At 41.5% G+C, this 17284-nt stretch overlaps 1 protein-coding gene across 1 annotated transcript; it reads right to left on the bottom strand.

Moving 5' to 3' along the window:
- Positions 1-3876: 3876 nt before the first annotated feature.
- sod2 (superoxide dismutase 2, mitochondrial) lies at positions 3877-17076 on the bottom strand. The gene is made up of 5 exons (XM_038968804.1): positions 16969-17076; positions 14341-14543; positions 14034-14150; positions 13139-13318; positions 3877-4944 (listed from the first exon to the last, which is right to left on the bottom strand). Exons 1-5 carry the CDS (start codon positions 17001-17003, stop codon positions 4799-4801), a joined length of 681 nt encoding a protein of 226 aa, XP_038824732.1. The 5' UTR covers positions 17004-17076; the 3' UTR covers positions 3877-4798.
- Positions 17077-17284: the final 208 nt, after the last annotated feature.

The following is a 17284-nucleotide window of genomic DNA, read 5'->3' as shown; positions in this document are numbered from 1 at the left end:
TTTTCTATCCAAATTATAATAATTATATGCATATCTTAGCTTCTGGGCCTGAGTACCAGGCAGTTTACTCTGGGCACCTTATTCATCCAAGCTACTCAATACTGCCCCCAGCCATAAGAAGTTAAACGGTGTAAGAGGAGTTGAGTACTAAATAATAACTATAAGTAGTATGTCGAAGCTATAAAGTGGGGACATTTGCTTCACAAGCCCCATTAATAATAAAAGATAACAATACCAACATAAGTGGTAGTGAGCTAGCAGTGACCATGGGATGACTAACACCAATACCAAGGAGTAAGAAGGGGCCTCCATTGTGGGGGGCAGCGCTCTTGGAGCTGACGTCTATTGGCCAGCTGGGTACGAATCGTTATCAGAGGGGAGGATTGGCTGACTGTGTCAAAACAGTTGGGAGAAATTTGGTCAGACACTAAACTTGTCCTTAATAGATTTCCCCTCGAATCAGAAAGATTTTCCTTCTTGAATGTGCACACTCATATGCATATGCATATGCATATGCACACCAGCTATATTACCAGATGGATACTTTGCTAAGCTCTCCAAGAAAAAGGTAAAAGATGGTGCTTTGATTATGTCAACCACTTTGTATGGAAACTACTGTGCTCTGATGGAATGTATGGTTACGGTGCAGAAGCTAGGCAAACGAGGTCATGAAACAAAGGCTGCTAACCCATGCAGAAAATGGATGAACATCAGCCCTAAGAAATCTGTACAGAGATGGGAGCCACTCAAAGGGCAGCATGGAGTTTCCTACTGCACTACACAGATGTCAAGAAGAGAAGCATCTTCTGGAGTCGAGCTCAAGAGGCATTGTCAGAGCAAAGGGAGGAAATTAAGGGTAACATAAAAGTGAGTGTAGCAGGATTGAAGTCAAATCAAAGCAAAGAAATGAAGTTGGGCTGAGCTGGCTGCATAAATCATGATGACGACAACCTTTCAAGAACCAAGCCTCTAATCTCCAATTCATTGAAAATACACTTTAGTTCTCAGATTCCTTAGAAAGTCAATATAAGAGAGGAAACAGAGCAATCGTTTGTTGGAGTAAGATGCAATTGTAAAAAAAAAAAAGATATATATATATATACACACTGCTCAAAAAAATAAAGGGAACACTTAAACACAATGTAACTCCAAGTCAATCACACTTCTGTGAAATCAAACTGTCCACTTAGGAAGCAACACCGATTGACAATAAATTTCACATGCTGTTGTGCAAATGGAATAGACAAAAGGTGGAAATTATAGGCAATTAGCAAGACACCCCCAATAAAGGAGTGATTCTGCAGGTGGTGACCACAGACCACTTCTCAGTTCCTATGCTTCCTGGCTGATGTTTTGGTCACTTTTGAATGCTGGCGGTGCTCTCACTCTAGTGGTAGCATGAGACGGAGTCTACAACCCACACAAGTGGCTCAGGTAGTGCAGTTCATCCAGGATGGCACATCAATGCGAGCTGTGGCAAAAAGGTTTGCTGTGTCTGTCAGCGTAGTGTCCAGAGCATGGAGGCGCTACCAGGAGACAGGCCAGTACATCAGGAGACGTGGAGGAGGCCACGTCAACAACCCAGCAGCAGGACCGCTACCTCCGCCTTTGTGCAAGAAGGTGCACTGCCAGAGCCCTGCAAAATGACCTCCAGCAGGCCACAAATGTGCATGTGTCAGCATATGGTCTCACAAGGGGTCTGAGGATCTCATCTCGGTACCTAATGGCAGTCAGGCTACCTCTGGCGAGCACATGGAGGGCTGTGCGGCCCCACAAAGAAATGCCACCCCACACCATGACTGACCCACCGCCAAACCGGTCATGCTGGAGGATGTTGCAGGCAGCAGAACGTTCTCCACGGCGTCTCCAGACTCTGTCACGTCTGTCACATGTGCTCATGTGCTCAGTGTGAACCTGCTTTCATCTGTGAAGAGCACAGGGCGCCAGTGGCGAATTTGCCAATCTTGGTGTTCTCTGGCAAATGCCAAACGTCCTGCACGGTGTTGGGCTGTAAGCACAACCCCCACCTGTGGACACCCTCATGGAGTCTGTTTCTGACCGTTTGAGCAGACACATGCACATTTGTGGCCTGCTGGAGGTCATTTTGCAGGGCTCTGGCAGTGCTCCTCCTGCTCAAAGGCGGAGGTAGCGGTCCTGCTGCTGGGTTGTTGCCCTCCTACGGCCTCCTCCACGTCTCCTGATGTACTGGCCTGTCTCCTGGTAGCGCCTCCATGCTCTGGACACTACGCTGACAGACACAGCAAACCTTTTTGCCACAGCTCGCATTGATGTGCCATCCTGGATGAACTGCACTACCTGAGCCACTTGTGTGGGTTGTAGACTCCGTCTCATGCTACCACTAGAGTGAAAGCACCGCCAGCATTCAAAAGTGACCAAAACATCAGCCAGGAAGCATAGGAACTGAGAAGTGGTCTGTGGTCACCACCTGCAGAATCACTCCTTTTTTGGGGGTGTCTTGCTAATTGCCTATAATTTCCACCTTTTGTCTATTCCATTTGCACAACAGCATGTGAAATTTATTGTCAATCAGTGTTGCTTCCTAAGTGGACAGTGATTTCACAGAAGTGTGATTGACTTGGAGTTACATTGTGTTGTTTAAGTGTTCCCTTTATTTTTTTGAGCAGTGTATATAAATAAATAAATAAAAATTTAAACTGACAAATAGTACCACCTCTTGGTGAACATTTTAAATGACAGTGATCATGAGCATATACTAATCTTGTTCAGTTAGTAAAGAATGACAAGTTCAGACCAACTGTACTTTCAAAACAAGCTAGTCCTACCTACCTATCTATATGACATCTTCTAGGTCACCTTTTCAAAGTATAGCACTGACTGTACTGGTGAATTTAGCTGACTGCTGTTATGGTGACAGACCAGAGAGTTAGCAAACAAAATTATGGATTAAATATTTTATGATGAATAAAAAGTTAAAATGTATCCATATGTCTTGGATAGGCTCTCCTTCAGTATAATATGAAAACAGTTTCCCAGCATCCTTTCTTGACAATTATTATAAATCACTGTGAAGGAATTTTCAGAAGAAGCTTTTCCCCAGTCCTGCTGTGTGTGGATGTCAGAGTTTAAATTATAAACCATCTACACTCTTACAGCGCTCCGTATTCTTTTAGAAACTTTATTCATTTGCGTCTCTTTTTAACTTCTCTCACGCCTTTGAACCTCAGGACAGCGTATCCATCTTGTGAAACATGTGTATACAGACATACAAACAGCTTGGTAGTGTGACATTGTGCATGATGATTATTTACGTTGCCATTACACTCCATGTACATGAGTGACACTGACCTTTAACCATCAGAGTAGAGTCTAAGCTGGTGGGGGGGGGGGGGCTACTAAGTTATGGAACTGTTTTAAGAAGGTCATACCAAAGATCATTTAGCTATTTGATATTTTAAGACCCCTTGAAGTAGAAGAGAATATAAAAAAAAAAAAGTTGCATAACATTTGGGGGCCTTAATGCTATTAGCCCATACAAACGCATTGAATAACAGATTCACTACATGGAACAGAGATACCCCCTAAAATAGGAAGTTAGTTTTGAAGTGGTTGTACTATATTTGAGAGATGCAAGAAAGATCAGGGGAAAATGTTTTAACACTATTTTTGGCATTAAACAGTTTCCATATAAACTTCCATACATTTTTTCAACTGGTACTGAGGGACCTTCAGATAGTTTGTAGGGCAAACCATTCTGACGCTAGACGATTTTGTGAGAAGACCGATTTTTGGGATCTCATGAACTGACAAACACCGCTCTAGCTCTGTCACCGCAGATGCGGTGGATTTTTTTTAATGGAGATTTTTGTATTATGCTAAGTAAAACAACAAAGCAGATACAACTCAAACTAAATATTTTATTATATCACATCAAAAACATTTGCTTCAATCACATTTACATAATATTTGTACAACACTAACCAGGTTCCCATCCAACCTTTTTGTGAGTAAAGTACAGGTCTGAATTTTTTTTGTCGCCATGACAGGCCTGATGGAAAAAGAATTGTAATAAAAAAAAATACTTTTGCGAGAAATATCAGTGGAAATGCATTTATGAGCGAATACTGATAAAGTTTACTTCGATATGATTATTTTGAGTCACACAATGATATGTGCGGTTATCCCACTACAACTAGTCGGGAAAGCATGCAGTTTATTAGTCTACAGATTAAGTTATGACTTCACAGGGAGGTGAAAGTGCATGGTGATGAGCTTGATGCTTGTCTGCCGTTAAACAAATAAAAATTCTCGCTCTTTTGTTTATAATAATCTCATCATTTAAGCCATACGTGCACTGGAGGACACGTGACAATACAAGACTGGGCACACTCGGTATACAACGCAACATTTTTTGTGAGAACCATCATTAGAGTTAAATGCGATAGAAACACATTTCACTTTTATATTTGGGAATTGGGAATTTAACCGCATAAGGTATATTTATGTGCACTGTCATCACGCACAGCAATTGCAACAAGTCAATTTGATGGAAACATCTCGTGGGAAAATGCACATTGTTCTAATGCCGATTTTAGAATACTCGCATGAAAATCTGTCGCCAAATTGGATGGAAACCTAGCTATAGTCGGACAAACAAACAGCTTTACAGACTGAATATTCTCTCTGGTACAGTATACAGCAGCCATCTTCATTTGGGTTAAGAGGGTATTTTCTGCTCTCTTAAGGTAGTAAGGACTGCGGGGGTAAGGTTTGGGGCAGGAAGGAAGAGCCAGTGTGTGTGCTCTGAGGGGGAAAAGGTCTACTTTTTGGCGGCTTGGAGGCGCTCGCTCACATTCTCCCAGTTGATGACATTCCAGATTGCTTTGACGTAGTCGGGTCGGACATTCTTGTACTGTAGATAGTAGGCGTGCTCCCACACATCAATACCCAGCAGGGGGACCAGACCTGGGGAGAAAAAAATAAGTAAAATCATTCAACAGTAACTTAACTAGGCACTTCAGAAAGTGTTCATACCCTTTGACTTATTCCACATTTTGTAGTGTTACAGACTGAATTAAACTGGTTTGTATTATCACCCATCTACACGCAACAGTGAAATCATACAAATGTATTGGAAATGAAAAACAAAATAATTTACAGAGTAACAGTCAAAAGTTGACACACCTACTCATTCAAGGGTTAATTATTTTTACTTTTTTCTACACTGTAGAGTAGTGAAGACATCAACATTGTGAAATAACATATGGAATCATGTAGTAACCCCAAAAGGTGTTAAATCAAAATACATTTTATATTTGAGATTCTTCAAAAGTAGCCACCCTTGCCTTGATAGCTTTGCACACTCTTGGCATTCTCTCAACCAGCTTCACCTGGAATGTTTTTCCAACAGTCATGAAGGAGTTCCCACATATGCTGAGCACTTGATGGCTGCTTTTTCTTCGCTCTGCAGTCCAACTCATCCCAAACTATCTCAATTGGGTTGAGATCGGGTGATCGTGGAGGCCAGGTCATCTGATGTAGCACTCCATCACTCTCCTTGGTCAAATAGCCCTTACACAGCTTGGAGGTGTGTTGGGTCATTGTCCAGTTGAAAAACAAATGATAGTGGGACAAAGCGCAAACCATCAAACCTCCTCTGTGCTTCACGGTGGGAACCGCACATGCGGAGATCATCCATTCACCTACTTGGCGTCTCACAAAGACATGGCGGTTGGAACCAAATTCTGAAATTTGGAGAGACCAAAGGACAGATTTCCACCGGTCTAATGTCCATTGCTTGTGTTTCTTGGCCCAAGCAAGTCTCTTCTTATTGGTGTCCTTAAGTAGTGGTTTCTTTGCAGTAATTCGACCATGAAGGCCTGATTCACACAGTCTCTGAACAGTTGATGTTGAGATGTGTATGTTACTTGAACTCTGAAGCATTTATTTGGACTGCAATTTCTGAGGCTGATAACTCTAATGAACGTACCCTCTGCAGCAGAGGTAACTGCGTCTTCCTTGCCTGGGACGGTCCTGATGAGAGCCAGTATTATAGCGCTTGATGGTTTTTGCGACTGCACTTCATGAAACGTTCAGCTCTTAATTTTCCGGATTGACTGACATTCATGTCTTAAAGTAATGGACTGTCGTTTCTCTTTGCTTATTTGAGCTGTTCTTGCCATAATATGGACTTAGCACTATTTGTTAAAATACACCACCCCTACCTTGTCACAACTGATTGGCTCAAACGCATTAAGGAAAGAAATTCCACAAATTAACAAGGCACACCTGTTAATGGAAATGCATTCCATGAGACTACCTCATGCAGTTCGTTGAGAGAATGCCAAGAGTGTGCAAAGCTGTCAATGCAAAGGGTGTCTACTTTGAAGAATCTCAAATATATTTTGATTCGTTTAACACTTTTTTTAGTTAACACATATGGAATCATGTAGTATTTCATAGTTTGATGTCTTCACTATTTTTCTACAATGTAGAAAATAGTACAAATACAGAAAAACTCTTGAATGAGTAGGTGAGTCAACTTTTGACTGGTACTTTAAGTATTCACACCCCCGAGTCAATACTTTGTAGAAGCGATTACAGCTGTGAGTCTTTCTGGCTAAGTCTCTAAGAGCTTTCCACACCTGGATTGCGCAACATTTGCACATTATTCTTTTCAAAGTTCTTCATGCTCTGTAAAATTGGTTGTTGATCATTGCTAAACAACCATTTTCAGGTCTTGCCATAGTTTTTACTCATATCTACTTAAATCTAACTCAGCCACTCAGGAACATTCAATGTATTTTTGGTAAGCAACTCCAGTGTAGATTTGACCTTGTTTTAGGTTATATTCCTGCTGAAAGGTGAATTAATTTCCCAGTGTCTGGTGGGAAGCAGACAACCAGGTTTTCCTCTAGAATTTTTACTGTGCTTATATCTATATTCCATAAGAAAATGTTATCCTGAAAAAGTCCCCAGTCCTTAACAATTACAAGCATACCCATAACATTATGCAGCCGCCACTATGCTTGAAAATATGGAGAGTGGTACTCAGTAATGCGTTGGATTTGCCCAAAACATAACACTGTATTTAGGAAAAAAATAAAATAATCCTTTAGTGCATTGTTGCAAACAGGATGCATGTTTTGAAATATTTTTATTCTGTAGAGGCTTCCTTTTCACTCTGTCAATTAGGTTAGTATTGTGAAGTAACTAGAATGTTGTTGATCCATCTTCAGTTCTCCAATCACAGCCATTAAACCCTGTAACTGTTTTAAAGTCACTATTGGCCTCATGGTGAAATCCCTGAGCGGTTTCCTTCCTCTCCGGCTTCTGAGTTAGGAAGGATGCCTGTATCTTTGTCTTGACTGGGTGTATTGATACACCATCCAAAGTGTAATTAATATGCTCAAAGGGATATTAAATGTCTGCTTTTTTTTTAACCCATCTACCAATAGGTACCCTTCTTTGCCAGGCATTGGAAAACCTCCCTGGTCTTCGTGGTTGAATCTGTTTAAAATTCACTGCTCAACTGAGGGCCCTTACAGTCAGACAGAGACATTCACACACACACACAGACATAAGAGAGAGAGAGAGACATACACACACAGTTGAATTCGGAAGTTTACATACACTTAGGTTGGAGTCATTAAAACTCGTTTTCAACCACTCCACAATTTTCTTGTTAACAAACTATAGTTTTGGCAAGTCGGTTAGGACATCTACTTTGTGCATGACAAGTCATTTTTCCAACAATTGTTTACAGACAGATTATTTCACTGTATCACAATTCCAGTGGGTCAGAAGTTTACATACACTAAGTTGACTGTGCCTTTTAACAGCTTGGAAAATTCCAGAAAATGATCATGGCTTTATTATGAAGCTTCTGATAGGCTAATTGACATCATTCGAGTCAATTGGAGGTGTACCTGTGGATGTATTTCAAGGCCTACCTTCAAATTCAGACCTCAGAAAAAAAATGCAGACCTCCACAAGTCTGTTTCATCCTTGGGAGCAATTTCCAAATGCCTGAAAGTACCACGTTCATCTGCACAAACAATAGTACGCAAGTATAAACACCATGGGACAGCGCAGCCATCATGCCGCTCAGGAAGGAGACACGTTCCGTCTCCTAGAGATGAACGTACCTTGGTGAGAAAAGCAGCAATAAACAGCAAAGGACCTTGTGAAGATGCTGGAGGAAACAGGTACAAAGGTATCGATATCCACAGTAAAACGAGTCCTATATCGACATAACCTGAAAGGCCACTCAGCAAGGGAAGAAGCCACTGCTCCAAAACCGCCATAAAAAAAGCCAGACTACGGTTTGCAACTGCACATGGGGACGAAGATCGTACTTTTTGGAGAAATGTCCTCTGGTCTGATGAAACAAAAGTAGAACTGTTTGGCCATAATGACCATCGTTATGTTTGGAGGAAAAAGGGGGAAGCTTGTAAGCCGAAGAACACCATCCCAACCGTGAAGCACGGGGGTGGCAGCATCATGTTGTGGGGGTGCGTTGCTGCAGGAGGGACTAGTGCACATCACAAAATAGATGGCATCATGAGGATGGAACATTGTGGATATATTGAAGCAACATCTCCAGACATCAGTCAGGAAGTTAAAGCTTGGTCGCAATTGGGTCTTCCAAATGGACAATGACCCCAAGCATACTTCCGAAGTTGTGGCAAAATGGCTTAAGGACAACAAAGTCAAGGTATTGGAGTGGCCATCACAAAGCCCTGACTCAATCCCATAGAAAATTTGTGGGCAGAACTGAAAAAGCTTGTGTGAGCAAGGAGGCCTACAAAACTGACTCAGTTACACCAGCTTTGTCAGGAGGAATGGGCCAAAATTCACCCAACTTAGTGGGAAGCTTGTGGAAGGCTACACGAAACGTTTGATCCAAGTTACACAATGTAAATGTATTTGGCTAAGGTGCATGTAAACTTCTGACTTCAACTGTATGTGTGAGGTACAGAGAAGGTAGTCATTCCAAAATCATGTTAAACATTATTACTGCACACAGTGAGTCCAAGCTATTTATGTGACTTAAGTACATTTTTTGTCCTGAACTTATTTAGGCTGAATACTTATTGACTCATGACATTTCAGCTTTTAATGTTTAGTTCATTTGTAAACATTTCTCAAAACATAATGCCACTGACATTACGGAGCATTGTGTGTAGACCAGTGACAAAAACATCTCAATTTAAGGTCTGAATTTAAAATGGATTAGCACAACAAAATGTAGAAAAAGTCAAGGGGTGTGAATACTTTCTGAAGGCACTGTATGTTAGGGATGCACGATATCGGTGAACATAGAGTCGGACGATATTAGCTAAAAATGCCAACCTCGGTATCGGCCCGATGTCTAGTTTAAAACCTCTTGGAACTATAGGGGGTGCTGTTCCGCATTAGCATATTTGGGTCTCCAAATTAAACTGCCTCGTGCTAAATTCTTGATCGTACAATATGCATATTATTGTTATTATTGGATAGAAAACACTTTATAGTTTCTATAGCCGTTGGAATTTTGTCTCTGAGTGGTACAGAACAATATCTACAGCACTTTTCATGACAGGGGTCAGATTTCAGAAATTTTTACCCCTGATCTGGAGTCTGTTTTTAAGGCGACAGTGAATGCTATGAAGAAACCGACACTGCCTACGTCTTCCTCTGGGTGTCTGTACGTCATCACGTTTTGAATGGAATCGATTGCACAATCCCAGCCCATATAAAACCACAAAACGTGGGAGTACACTCTCTTTTGTTCGCGCGTCACAAGCGGGATGGACATCGGACTTGCCTCATTCCAAATCGTTGTTTAACCAGTAATATTTCTCTGGTCATGTTTTTACTCGTTATAGTTGTTAAAAACATCATAATGTAGTTAATTTGAACCGTTTTATAGCAATTTATATCCGTTTAGTGCGATTCTGAGGAATTTCTTTGTCGTGCACTTTTTAGCTTTGGGAACGTTTCGGGGGTCTCGGTCGTTGGTAGTGGACATTTCGAAGGACAGAGGACATCTATCGACCAAAATAAATTTATAACATAGAAAGGATACATTGCCCAAGAATCTGATGGAAGAACAGCTCAAAGTAAGCAATATTTAATATGATAAATCGTTGTTCTGTCGAAATATTTTAAACGCATATTTCGCCATTTTGTTTGGTATAGCTTCACTTGGCGAACCCTGTATTGAAAAGTAAGGATAATTTTAAAAATGTAAGTCAGCGGTTGCATTAACTAATTTGTCTTTCGATTCCTGTCAACTCTGTATTTTTTAGTCAAGTATATGATTAGCTTTCGATTAAACTAGATCACTCTGAAAGCTGACGTCCCTCATTTTGATGCTTGAGTTGTGACTATTTCCATTGTATAACCACGGTTTTGTATGGCTAAATATGCACATTTTCGAACAAACTGTATATGTATGTTGTAAAATGATGTTACAGGAGTGTCATCGGAAGAATTCTGAGAAGGTTAGTGAAAAAATTAATATATTTTGGCGATGATAACGTTATAGCTCCCTTTGCCTTGAATTCATGCTCTACTAACGTTTGCACATGTGGTATGCTAACTTATCGATTTATTGTGTTTTCGCTGAAAAACGCTTAGAAAATCTGAAATATGGTCTGAAATCACAAGAACTGTGTCTTTCCATTGCTATGCTTTGTCTATTTTTATGAAATGTTTTATGATGAGTAAATTGGTCATACACGTTGCTCTATCTAGTAATTCTAGTCGATTTGTGATGGTCGGTGCAATTGTAAACTGTGATTTCTACCTGAAATATGCACTTTTTTCTAACAACACCTATCCTATACCATAAATATGTTATCAGACTGTCATCTGATGAGTTTTTTTCTTGGTTTGTGGCTATCAATATCTTAGTTTAGCCGAATTGGTGATAGCTAGTGGTGGAGAGAGAAAATGGTGGACAAAGAAAGATGGTGTATTTTGCTAACGTGGTTAGCTAATAGATTTACATATTGTGTCTTCCCTGTAAAACATTTTAAAAAACAGAAATGATGGGTTTATTCACAAGATCTGTATCTTTCATCTGGTGTCTTGGACTTGTGATTTAATGATATTTAGATGCTACTATTTACTTGTGAAGCTATGCTAGCGATGCTAATCAGTGTGGGGGGGGTGGGGGGTGATCCCGGATACGGGGTTGAGAGGCGGTAAAAGTTAACGCCGATGTTAAAAACCGATGTCAAAGCGGTACACGTTTAACACAGCATTCCTAACCTAGCCCACAATGTCTGCTGTGTGGATCGAGCAGTCATTTCAAAGAGTAAGAAAATTTCAGCGAGACAACTCAAAAGGTGAAAACCATTAAAGCCAAGACAATGGAATTCATTGCCCTTGACAATCAACCATTCTCTGTCGTGGGTGCTGTTGGCTTTCGCCGACTGGTCAGGCACCGGTACACACTACCAAGTGCGCTATTGCCCAACCCGAGTTCCACAGTAATAGCATCACTGCTATTAGCTTCATGACATACATACTATGGAACGCCGTCTGGGTCTTCGCGTGTCAAAAAAGATACATTAGCACTGTCAAAGCTGTACAAAAAAAGTCTGCAAACAAGCAAACACCGGCCACGAATGATGCGTTTACAATACCGCGTTGGTTAGAAAGCAAAATTTGTTCGACCGCAACTTCTGGGGTAGCACCAATTACAAATAGCCTGAAAACAATGACCAGTAGAAAGAGTGGTCATTCATTATTCTTAGCAATGATTTAGGAATCCTTGTGAGTAAGTATAAGCTAGGTTGCCACTTGTTGTTCTCCTATTGAAATTTAACTTCAGTTCATGAAAATAAAATAGCTAGCCAGCTACTTAACCCTGTTGCCTAAAGCTGATGTTATAAGCAGCCAGCTTGCTTCATCTGGCTAATGAGGCTCGACGGACTGGGTTATGTGTTGTGAAGCTAGCCACAATAAGGATTAGGCACAAGTTGAATTTGCAGTTTGTCTTCAAAATAAAATGTCATTGACAGTGATGCAAATTAATACGAATAGTAGAATTATACCATACTTTTATTTTGAAGGCTAACCACAAAGTCCACTATTGTGGCTAATCCTTATTGTGGCTAGCTTCACATAGATGGGTCCCACCAGCATTAATCAAAAAATAACTTTTTTTAAATAAGGGTTATTTTAGATGACACCTAGATTATGTTGTTTTTCTATGTTTTTGGGGAAGAACATTGTTTGCATCCATGAGCTAGCTATCTTTATGACCATCTGTTCCACAATAACATCAGTCTAGTTAGGAAATTAATTGCAATCTAACAAATGAACGCATATGCTTACCACATTTTTAGTTTTAGCATTCAAAAATGTGGTTTGAATGCACGAGAACTTCACCAGCATCATAGCACACGTATCAATGAATCATTGTGACATATGAAATACGAGTGATAGTGTAATCAATGTGTAATAACTACGTAACAAATGTATGAACACGTTAAATTTAGACGTGCAGTCATATTCAGGTCTTGATTGGTCAAATAGTGTTTGACACGACAAAGTGTTATTTTACGTGTATCTTTTTTTGACACGCAAAGACCCAAACGGCGTTCCATAGAAATCCTGGTTGAGAATGAAACGACTGAACAAAACAGCACAGCAAGTAAGTGAAAGAAATAGGTTTTGATGATGTTTTACTGGTAATGGGAACATAGGTAAATGCCAACAAAATAACTTTCTGGTCAGTGTGGTGTGTGTGACCTTTATTTAACTAGCCACGTCAGTTAAGAACAAACTCTTATTTACAATGTCGGCCCGGACAACGCTGGGCCAATTGGGACTCCAATCACGGCCAGATGTGATACAGCCTGGATTCGAACCAGGGACTGTAGTGACACCTCTTGCACTGAGATGCAGTGCCTTAGACCGCTGCGTCCATGTGTGTGTTAACTATTTAACGGTACTAGAATGCTTAAAAGGCCGCAAAAATGTTAAATATCGGTATCGGGTTTTTTGGCAAGGAAAATATCAGATACCGATATCGGCCAAAAATGTAATATAGGTGAATCACTACTGTATGTCATTCACTGGCACTGTACCCTTGTTAGAGCCCCAAACAGACATGAACAAGATAACATATAACAATACTGGGACCTAGCCAGTAGCCACTGACCTGTGGTTCCCTGCAGTGGGTCTTGATTAGGGCAGGCTGTGATACGGAGCTTCCCGCTCTCCTTGTCGAAGCCCAGCCAGCCCCAGCCTGAGCCCTGGACCGCCACAGTGGCAGCAGACATCTTGTCCTTCAATGCCTGGAAGGAGCCAAAGTCACGGTTGATGGCCGCTGCCAGCTCACCTGTGACAGGATGGACAAACAAAGAATGATCAGACTGATGAATTACATACAAGTTTCCAATGGGTTGCCCATAAGAACAATTTAGCAAATTCAGGAAAGAGTCTGAATTGAAAATGCAAGTGGAACATATAGGCCATAGTTGCTACTTTCCCACAAATTGTATAAACCCGTGATAGTTGCAAATTATAATATACAACAACGTGTGAAGAATAGTTAAAGTGAAAGATTAGGGGAAAGAAGTTTCTCAAACTGCTACTTCAAACTCCCAATTGTGCTGCTCACCATGTAGTCTTGAGAGGCCTTCTAAATCTGGAAGTCTGGAGAACTTCAGTATTGGATTTTACATTTTAAATGGGCACAGTGGCTGTTAACACTTGGATTTGATTGGCTCTGCATACATCTGACATTTCCCCTCAGGAGAGGCATGTCCTATTTGTTACGTCCACGTCTCTTTTCTTACCGGGTCGGAATTTTTTTTGTAGCCTATGCTGCATTATTTTTGGGATCTTATGCTAGCTAGCTTGATGCAAGTCAGAAAAAAAATCTTAAATACCACCTCTGTTCGGAGCTCCACCCACGCAAAATAGTGGATTGGTTTGTGGCAACGAGTCACTAGTTTTCATCTAGACTCCACCACTACTTAGCTTCTTCCTACCAAAAACTACCTCAGCCTTTTGAACAACGTGAGAGAAGCCTGGTGTCCGAGGCTACTCACCCTGTGGTTCTCCACTGCCATTTGGGGAGAGGTTTGTCCAGAAGATGGTGTGGTTGATGTGGCCTCCTCCATTAAACCTCAGAGCAGGCTGGAGAGAAACCTGTGCTGTCACATCACCTGAAATACATCACATGTACAAATGCAGGTAAAGGATTGGCTACACACTACAAGTGCAAATACAGGACAGGTATGCATTTATGGCTCAATTAAATGTTCAAAAGGGAACCTCATCCAGGAACTACACAATCCCTAATATCACCACTTTTTGTAAATCACTCAGGTCTTAAGCAGCAGGCTTTCCTCTCACCTTTGGCCAGTGCCTCCAGGTACTTCTCCTCTGTGACGTTGAGGTTGTTAACGTAGGTGGCGTGGTGCTTGCTGTGGTGGAGCTGCATGATCTCTGCGTTGATGTGGGGCTCCAGGGCTCCATAGTCATAGGTCAGGTCAGGGAGCGAGTGCTTCCATCTGGCTGCCACCGTGCCCAGGACCGGGCTCACGGTGGCAGCACACCTAAAACCACCAGGAAATAGAGATATGTTAATGTCATGTCATTCCCGTCCGTGGGAAATGTTATCAAGCATAAGCAGTAAAACTGTTTTCAGCTCAACCAGTAATGGTTGCTGCAAGCCAGCTTCCATTTAGAAGCAGCTCATGGCCCCAGCTGACAGCCTGGGAAGAGGTTGGATTAGTTAGGGAGAGTTCACACAGGGTCAAATTGTCTCTGATTTAGAGTCTTGCACAATTGACCGGAATTTCTGGGGGGGGTCTACCGTATCATTCACAACATAGCATCATTTGTCTAAGATTAGTATGTAGTAGCTATAGTATGTTATGAAGTTCAGAAGTTGCCTGTTGCGGCCTGAGCAAGGTGTTGAGTTGTCAAGTCAAGGGGGCAAGGCCTGACTCATGATGCTGTCTATTACAAACAAGGCAATAAACACAAGTGTCAAAATAATGCCAGGGTATATACAGTGGGGAGAACAAGTATTTGATACACTGCCGATTTTGCAGGTTTTCCTACTTACAAAGCATGTAGAGGTCTGTGATTTTTATCATAGGTACACTTCAACTGTGAGAGACGGAATCTAAAACAAAAATCCAGAAAATCACATTGTATGATTTTTAAGTAATTAATTTGCATTTTATTGCATGACATAAGTATTTGATACATCAGAAAAGCAGAACTTAATATTTGGTACAGAAACCTTTGTTTGCAATTACAGAGATCATACGTTTCCTGTAGTTCTTGACCAGGTTTGCACACACTGCAGCAGGGATTTTGGCCCACTCCTCCATCCAGACCTTCTCCAGATCCTTCAGGTTTCGGGGCTGTCGCTGGGCAATACGGACTTTCAGCTCCCTCCAAAGATTTTCTATTGGGTTCAGGTCTGGAGACTGGCTAGGCCACTCCAGGACCTTGAGATGCTTCTTACGGAGCCACTCCTTAGTTGCCCTGGCTGTGTGTTTCGGGTCATTGTCATGCTGGAAGACCCAGCCACGACCCATCTTCAATGCTCTTACTGAGGGAAGGAGGTTGTTGGCCAAGATCTCGCGATACATGGCCCCATCCATCCTCCCCTCAATACGGTGCAGTCGTCCTGTACCCTTTGCAGAAAAGCCTCCCCAAAGAATGATGTTTCCACCTCCATGCTTCACGGTTGGGATGGTGTTCTTGGGGTTGTACTCATCCTTCTTCTTCCTCCAAACACGGCGAGTGGAGTTTAGACCAAAAAGCTCTATTTTTGTCTCATCAGACCACATGCCCTTCTCCCATTCCTCCTCTGGATCATCCAGATGGTCATTGGCAAACTTCAGACGGGCCTGGACATGCGCTGGCTTGAGCAGGGGGACCTTGCGTGCGCTGCAGGATTTTAATCCATGACGGCGTAGTGTGTTATTAATGGTTTTCTTTGAGACTGTGGTCCCAGCTCTCTTCAGGTCATTGACCAAGTCCTGCCGTGTAGTTCTGGGCTGATCCCTCACCTTCCTCATGATGCCCCACGAGGTGAGATCTTGCATGGAGCCCCAGACCGAGGGTGATTGACCCGTCATCTTGAACTTCTTCCATTTTCTAATAATTGCGCCAACAGTTGTTGCCTTCTCACCAAGCTGCTTGCCTATTGTCCTGTAGCCCATCCCAGCCTTGTGCAGGTCTACAATTTAACCCTGATGTCCTTACACAGCTCTCTGGTCTTGGCCATTGTGGAGAGGTTGGAGTCTGTTTGATTGAGTGTGTGGACAGGTGTCTTTTATACAGGTAAAGAGTTCAAACAGGTGCAGTTAATACAGGTAATGAGTGGAGAACAGGAGGGCTTCTTAAAGAAAAACTAACAGGTCTGTGAGAGCTGGAATTCTTACTGGTTGGTAGGTGATCAAATACTTATGTCATGCAATAAAATGCAAATTAATTACTTAAAAATCATACAATGTGATTTTCTGGATTTTTGTTTTAGATTCCATCTCTCACAGTTGAAGTGTACCTATGATAAATTACAGACCTCTACATGCTTTGTAAGTAGGAAAATCTGCAAAATCGGCAGTGTATCAAATACTTGTTCTCCCCACTGTAGCTAATATTGACAACTTTTACGCATACTTGTTGGCCGACCACATGCACAAGTAAGACCATTTCTGCTTACCAACTTGTTAAAACGGTTTGTTAAACGAAGAGATTACTGTCAGTAATTTCTGAATTGCCAGTAACACGCTGGGTAATGCTTTTCGTTATATTGGAGTAGCTAACGTTACCTAACTAGCTAGCTACTAGTAACTATTAAAAGGTAACTACTAACACAAGCTAGCTAAACAGCTATAACTAACAATCCTCATGTAAAACAACGTAACAATAGCAACATTCGTCTGTTATCGCCCTTCATCTTGTATACATCATGGCTTGTTACCCAATGGATAACTTCATTGCATTTTGTAGTTTTACCTGCGCACTTGACCCACTCTGCTTAGCATGCTCATGTTTCTTCTCACCGTTCAGAATAGCAGTAGAACTGCCCTTGAAATTCAACATCACTGTTAGAAGATACCATATCAGTACGTGGGGGTGGCATCGGATACGTATTTATTTATACACACACATTTTACTACAAACCGTATACAAGGCAAACATTATTTGTACTGTATACTTACGATAACGTTTAGTGCAAAGGGGAATAGCTACGTTGTGCCGAATAAAAACATTTCGAGCGTTAGAACACCTCCCCACCATTATATATCATAGTTCCACCCATCCCATTTGC

This window comes from Salvelinus namaycush, chromosome 29, assembly GCF_016432855.1.
Source record: "Salvelinus namaycush isolate Seneca chromosome 29, SaNama_1.0, whole genome shotgun sequence".
Classification (NCBI taxonomy): Eukaryota; Metazoa; Chordata; class Actinopteri; order Salmoniformes; family Salmonidae; genus Salvelinus; species Salvelinus namaycush.
The sequence above is the reverse complement of the archived record's forward strand: the minus strand, read 5'-3'. Positions and strand labels throughout refer to the sequence as shown.

What these genes read in the sequence shown, in the direction of transcription:
- sod2 (XM_038968804.1), bottom strand. Translation starts at nt 17,003, where the DNA reads ATGAGCATGCTAAGCAGAGTGGGTCAAGTGCGCAG. An exon ending in CCTGGAGGCACTGGCCAAAG is followed by an intron (nt 14,151 to 14,340) that starts GTGAGAGGAAAG and finishes GATGTATTTCAG; the next exon opens with GTGATGTGACAGCACAGGTT. An exon ending in CCCACTGCAGGGAACCACAG is followed by an intron (nt 4,945 to 13,138) that starts GTCAGTGGCTAC and finishes TTTTCTCCCCAG; the next exon opens with GTCTGGTCCCCCTGCTGGGT.